This window comes from Cucumis melo, chromosome 6 (genome assembly GCF_025177605.1).
Source record: "Cucumis melo cultivar AY chromosome 6, USDA_Cmelo_AY_1.0, whole genome shotgun sequence".
NCBI lineage: Eukaryota > Viridiplantae > Streptophyta > Magnoliopsida > Cucurbitales > Cucurbitaceae > Cucumis > Cucumis melo.
In genome coordinates this window covers 26,382,450-26,388,893 of record NC_066862.1, presented here as the reverse complement: position 1 = coordinate 26,388,893, position 6,444 = coordinate 26,382,450, and the positions used below count along the sequence as shown (strand labels likewise).

At 32.2% G+C, this 6,444-nt stretch overlaps 1 protein-coding gene across 1 annotated transcript; it reads left to right on the top strand.

Annotated features, from left to right (window-relative positions):
* The first annotated feature begins 1,498 nt into the window (after positions 1–1,498).
* Positions 1,499–4,781, top strand: LOC103500139 (uncharacterized). The gene is made up of 5 exons (XM_008463346.3): positions 1,499–1,883; positions 1,971–2,015; positions 2,097–2,375; positions 2,463–2,644; positions 4,184–4,781. Exons 1-5 carry the CDS (start codon positions 1,670–1,672, stop codon positions 4,361–4,363), a joined length of 900 nt encoding a protein of 299 aa, XP_008461568.1. The 5' UTR covers positions 1,499–1,669; the 3' UTR covers positions 4,364–4,781.
* The last annotated feature ends 1,663 nt before the right edge of the window (positions 4,782–6,444 follow it).

Here is a 6,444-nt window from a genome sequence, read left to right as displayed (position 1 = left end):
ATATCTAAACGATTGCGTATAAATTGTGGCCATATCTAAACAAGCGTTGTAATCATATCTAAACAATCGCGTATAAATTGTAGTCATATCTAAACAATCGCGTATAAATTATAATCATATCTAAATGATCGCCTTGTAGTTATATCTAAACGATCGCGTATAAATTATAATCATATCTAAATGATCGTGTATATATTGAACTATATCTAAACGATCGCGTATATATTAAACCATATCTGTTAGTTAATGATCCCACCTACTTTATTTTATCATGAGCAAATTAATTAATTAATTGGTTAGCAGATTAATTAATTAATTAATTAATTAATTGGTTATGGAGTTGGTAAAGAATATGTTAAGATTTTCTTTTCAAGGGTTCCACATGTGGTTAGGATTTATTCCTTATATATTGGTAATATCCTCACGGGTGGTTAGGATTTATTCCTTATATATTGGTAATATTCTCACGGGTGCTTAGGATTTATATTCCTTATATATTGTTAATATCTTGTATGAGAAGTTATGCAAAGAAAAAGTATAAAAGTTTTTTGACGATGAGTTTCTCTTGGCAGTTCTTCACGAAAAATAATACAAAAGATTGATAGAAGAATCATCAAGTCGTTCGAGGTTTGAGTTGAATACATCATCTATAGATCTGAAATTAAGGGGGAGATATTATGTCCTTATGAGTTATGGCTATTGTGTTCTTACATATTTAGTTCTGTTGCAACAGTTCTAGGACAACATGGTGATAAATGTGCAAAGTGTTGTACCTCCAGTCATAACTATGTATTCAACTGTTATTGTATTTGTGATTAATACAATCTTCTATCCTAGGCAAACTGCCCCCAGATGTAGATGCGTATTCATCGAACTGGTGGGTTAACAAATGTTGTTGCGTTGCTTGTTCTTTTCCATGTTACTTCAATTTAGTGCCCTTTCTACAACTGTGGTTACAACTGTTACGTATCACTAGAACCGTTCATACTACAATATCTAAATAATCGTGTATAAATTGTAGTCATATCTAAACGATCGCGTATTAAACAATAACCAAATTTAGACGATCGCAAATATATTACGTCTCGTTATTGATGACATAGTTGACGGGACATTTTTGGTATTTTGCACAGTGGACTTCTGGATTTTTTCCGTTTTTGAAATTGTTGTATAGAGTGTAAATATTTTACCGTTTTTTTTTAACATTTTTGAAAAAACCCTAATAACAATGGTCAACATACACAATAACAAATAGTTAACATGTCTAAAAAACGATGTTGACATGTCATAATCACACCACATGTTAGTTTCGACATAGCCTCACATCAATATTATTTATTACCATAAAAGTTATCTTTTTAGAACCATATAGTTAACAACTATACGTGAGAGTTTTTACTTTTATAACTAAAAGAATACCTAAATACTTTTTTTAAAAGGAAAAGAATACAAAAATATTTGAATTCCTATACATTCTGATGTGGCAAAAAGAGAATAAAAAGATTTCATTTCAATTTGAAAATTTGTCTCAGAGGAAATAAAGAGAGAGAAAGAAAGTGCGCATTTGCCAAAGCTGAAGGAAGAGCCATTTCTACTTCTAGTAGCAGCAGGGACATTAAAAAAAGTTTGAAGGTCTGGTAAATTTGTTAAGCTCAAAAATTCCATTTCCATGGAGCAACCCCCATTCATTTCTCAACGACGAGGTGAACCGGAGTTCAGCCTCCGTGAATGGGCGGCCAAGGCCAAAATTACCCGCGACCCCGCCACTTCCCGGCGATTCTCTGGTTCTTACATCAGAAGCTTCCGAGAAGATGCTAGATCGTTCCGATCAAACATCACTACCATCACTAGCACCGCCTCCTCTCCCGGATACCCTTTTGGAGGTTTTCTTTTTCTTTTTCTCTTTGTGGAATTTGATTCCCGCCCATGAATTCTTCTCTTCTTTAACTCTTGGGGGTTTTGTTTTGTAGATGAAATTGACCCTGCTACTTATTCCTTCACTAATGCCATCAAGGGTGAGTTTATTAGAAATGTGTTTGAAAAAATTCTTTGGTTTTGTGGTTGTTTTTCGTAACTTGGTGCTGCTTCTTATGCAGCACTGCAAGCCAGGTCGCTTAACAGTTGGGAATGCTTTTCTCTTGATGGGTTTACTTTGAATTCGAAGTGGAACGAAGCCGAGAAGTATATATGTAATCCACTTTCTGGGGAAGTTCCCATGGAGTGTTTGTCTGCAAAATCACTTAGTGGGAGGTCGTTTAGGAACTTTACAAACAGAATTGCTATATCTGCACCTTTAGTTTACTCTAATCATTCACAACAAACTCAAACAAAGCCATGTTCTATTGCACAAGTAGTTCAGAAACTCCCAATTCCAGGTCAAATCATCTGTCTTCTTCTTTACACCATCGAGTTTATTCGAGTTGGGGGTTAGATGATTTTGAATTCTCTGTTGTGATTTCCAGAGAAGCAAGTGGATGCCAATGCCTTAACTAGAGATGTGGGAACTCAAAGCACACCAACAAACGTTGGTTCAAATAGTCCTAGTCCTGCTTCCACGCCTCCCATCGTGGACAGAGCTTTAAAGAGATGCGAATTAGAAGAAGACTCGCCCAATTCCAATTCTAAAATTACTCCCGTGACAGAGGTATGCCATTTCCAATCTTTCATAGGCTAAATCTTGTATTATATTTGTCTCAATGGAAAGTCTGAAAGTTCAATGCGGAGGTAATTGTTAGTTGGGGTTGGGAATTGTTAAACCACCCCTAGCCCGAGCCAATCCCCACAAAATCCAAAAAATTAAGTGAATAGGTTATGAAAGAATAGAATATTCCAAGTACTTATTTTTTAACACACTGATAGGCTCAGAAATTGGAACAATACCCAATGAGTTTGAATTATTATTAATTGGAGAAGAAATCACATTCAGGGACTTCTATATGGTACTATTTAAATCACTATTCAGCCCATAAAACTGGATTTAGTGGTGATTTTACAGGGGAATTGATGTCTCTCATTTGTTTCAACTTTCAATGAATTTGGATATGATTCAGTTTTAATGAACATTTAAAACAACTCTATGCTGGTATTCCTAACGTATGATCTGCCTTTCTTCATAGCTTGAGGAGAAGAGCAGTTAATGCAAAATTTAAACGTCAACCTAAGCATCACATAATAGAATCTAAGAAAAGAAAGAAACAAGCATAAGTGAAATTCAGCTTTCTCAGACACAAAAGCTTTTTCTTCAATCTATTTCTATCTATCCCAAACAGCCCCACTAAGGATGAGGCAACCAAATCAAGATTGTCCCGATACATGTCATAAAACAGAGTACTATACCCATCCAAGGTGGGGGACTGTTTTTGTTAGCCACAAGTTGTTACAGTTTTGGTCCCTGTTTGATTTTTTTCCCCACATTGGCCTACTTTCCAGCTCATATAGTTTTGATTGTCTCTATATTGTAGAAACATATTTTTCTAGAAATTAAAGTGATAAAATTCAGATGTCAGAAAACCCTGCCTTGATTCAATTCTTGGTATTGAGAGAGACAGTGTCTCAATGCATGAATTACTGGATAAATTTCAAATTTCCCTCCTTGAACTCTGCTTTTGTTTTTTTTCCATTCCTCTCTTTCTATTTCATTTCCTTTCCTTTTACCTAAGTGGAGCCCATCAAGATTTTCTTTTACATATATTCCTTTAATATCATAATAGAAATCTCCTCTCTTTATATATATTTCTTGAGATTCTCATTGAAAAGGCAGTTGCAGCTCTTTTTTCCCCTTCTTTCTGAAAGTCGTGGCCTTGTATACTTCCTTTTTAGTCAATTGAGCACCAATAATAGGTTCATGAATCATTGCTTCTGCCATTTACTACTGAACAGAATCCTCAAGCATCGAAACCATCAAGAAATGGGCAGTGTTAAATTTGTTTTTTCTACTAAGATCAAGAAAACTTTGTTGAAAACTCCAACTGTCCCTGGACAAATTAGAGGTTAATAATCTATCATTTCTCCTGTATTCCCAAATTTTTATTGCATAAACGTATGTGGAAAAGTTCCAAAAAGGTGCAATCCGAGTTCTGACCAAGTTAAAAAGGGGGCAACCTGGGTATTTCCTGAATGAACATCCAGACTTTACAAAGCCTTTTATCTGGCACTGATATAAAGTAATGTTATCAAAATGCAGGTGATAAAAAGAGAAATGAAAGAAGAGAGAGCAAAAGAAGAAAAGGTACATAAAGAAATAATAGCAGAAGAAAAGTACAAGCAAGGGGGATGCTTATCATGGATGAAGAAGAAGCAGAAAGAGGAACAAAGATCAAGAAGAAAGAGGTTCCTGTCTCATTTAAAACTAAAAGGGTGCTAAAGAGAGAGTGTTGAAATGGAGAAAGAACAAAACATGGAAGATAAAGGAGTCTAAGAAGAGATTTGGTTAATTAATACAAAATGGAAGAAAAAAGGCAGATGGGAATGTGGGATTTGTACGAAGACGAGGGGGGGTGTGAGTGTTTGTGGTCCTATTTGCCTTTGCCTCTTAATCACTTCAATTTGTTCTTAGTGATGGTGAAAGTAAACCAACAGCTTAGGCTTCACGTGCAGGCTTTTGTCCTTGTATTCTGAATAGTAGGGTAAGACTCTAAAGAGTCTCCTCCTTTAGTTTTCAACTTTTTAGAAATATTTCTCTTTCTCATTGTTGTCATTATGACCTTTTGTTGTAAAATTTTTATACTGTATTTATCAAAAATCTTAGACCACCCTAATTTATATTATTTTTCTGAATTTCATATTAGATTGGATACATGTGTTTCTGAATCCAAGTTTGTAGATACTAAAAAGGGTTTTGCTAAATGCATTGCAAAAGTTTGATAGTGAGGACAATGATGAAGTTTGTAAAGTTAAGGAACTAACATCATTAGATGAATGTATTTTAATTTAATTAGGGTAGAAAGGTAATCTATTTAAATATAAAGTGCCTATATCGATTGGTTAAATTTAGGAAAAAGTTCAATTATAAATTGGGCATCGATAGAAAATATGAATTTGAGTAAGTGGAGCAATTAATAGATTATTAAAATAAATTTATGAAATTTAGTCAAAGGTACGTAACTCAGTTATCGTATGTGTTGACGTAATTTTAATTATTGAATTTATAATTTCATCTATTTAAAATATGAATTTGTGTAAGTGTGATAGATACTACGTTCTTAAAAATAAGTTTACAAACACTAGTCGAAACAAACATAGTTCAATTGGTGTGTTAAATGTATTAGTTATCGAGAGAATTATAGCCGAGAACAAGTAAAAAAGATAAAGTGCGTAGAGTTCAACTAACCTACAAAGGGGTGAGCAAGAATTAAGGTTTGAGGTAACAAATTGAACTATACCATTGAATTTATTATAATTTAATAGGTTAAAATATAGTTTGTTCAATTTAATGTTTGTAATCTTGATTTTCTAATTTTTGAGTCACCTCACAGGATGGTTGTTGTTTTTTTTAAAAAAAAACGAAAATTGTGTAATATGTATCAAATCCTTTTAGTATAAATTTTAAAAATATATTCCGAACCAAATTATTATTTTATTATTTAACAATTTTCGACAAACTCAATTTTAGATTTGTTGGGAGTATTGAGAAAACAAAACTTCACAATACAAATGACAAATATGATATTTTAATCACAATCTAATAAGTTTTTAGTAAAACCATAATATAATAGTTTAATTTTGGAGATCTAAAGAATTTGAATTTCTTTGTGTGGGAAAAAACAGTAGAATTTGAATTTCGAATTCTTTTTCCAAATTCATTCGAAGGCACCAAAAATGTGAAGAAATTCCACACCGGTTCGCAAGGGACACGTGATGGGCGTGATACGTTTAAACTTTTTGTTTTTTTTTTTTTTTTTTTTTTTTTTTTTTTTTTGTAAGATTTCTTTTTTTTCGAGAGAGAATTCTTTTATTTATTTGTTTATTTTGAGAATGGATTTCTTTTAATATATAATATGAATTATAAGACTTAATTACAAGGTTATCTATTCATGCCAATTGCAAAATATTTTAAGAGAATTTGTGGAAACGACAAATATAAGAATAAAAAATAGAAAAATAGCAAAACTGTTCTTTATTTTTATATATGATAAAACTAATTACCTTAAATATTTTTCACTTTTTTGGCACGAAATTATCCCTCTACGGATGACAATTGTCCATATATAAATACAATCTATTTATTGAGATAAAAAATCTAATAAAATATCACACCCACTTGATAATTATTAACTAAATCAAAAATTGTTATATTGTTTTAGAGATCCCTAAGCATATTCAATTGGTTTCAATATCCCCTAATTATCCCGATAAAAATCAACAAATTAAGGAAAAATAACTTTAAATATTCAATTTTTTATTTTTCGAATTATAAATTCAAAATTATATAACACAATAATTAAT

Excerpts from the sequence above, each read along its gene's own strand:
- LOC103500139 (XM_008463346.3), top strand. The coding sequence starts at position 1,670 with ATGGAGCAACCCCCATTCATTTCTCAACGACGAGGTGAACCGGAGTTC. Across the intron at positions 2,376-2,462 it reads TCAGAAACTCCCAATTCCAG|AGAAGCAAGTGGATGCCAAT; the intron begins GTCAAATCATCT and ends TGTGATTTCCAG. Across the intron at positions 2,645-4,183 it reads AAATTACTCCCGTGACAGAG|GTGATAAAAAGAGAAATGAA; the intron begins GTATGCCATTTC and ends ATCAAAATGCAG.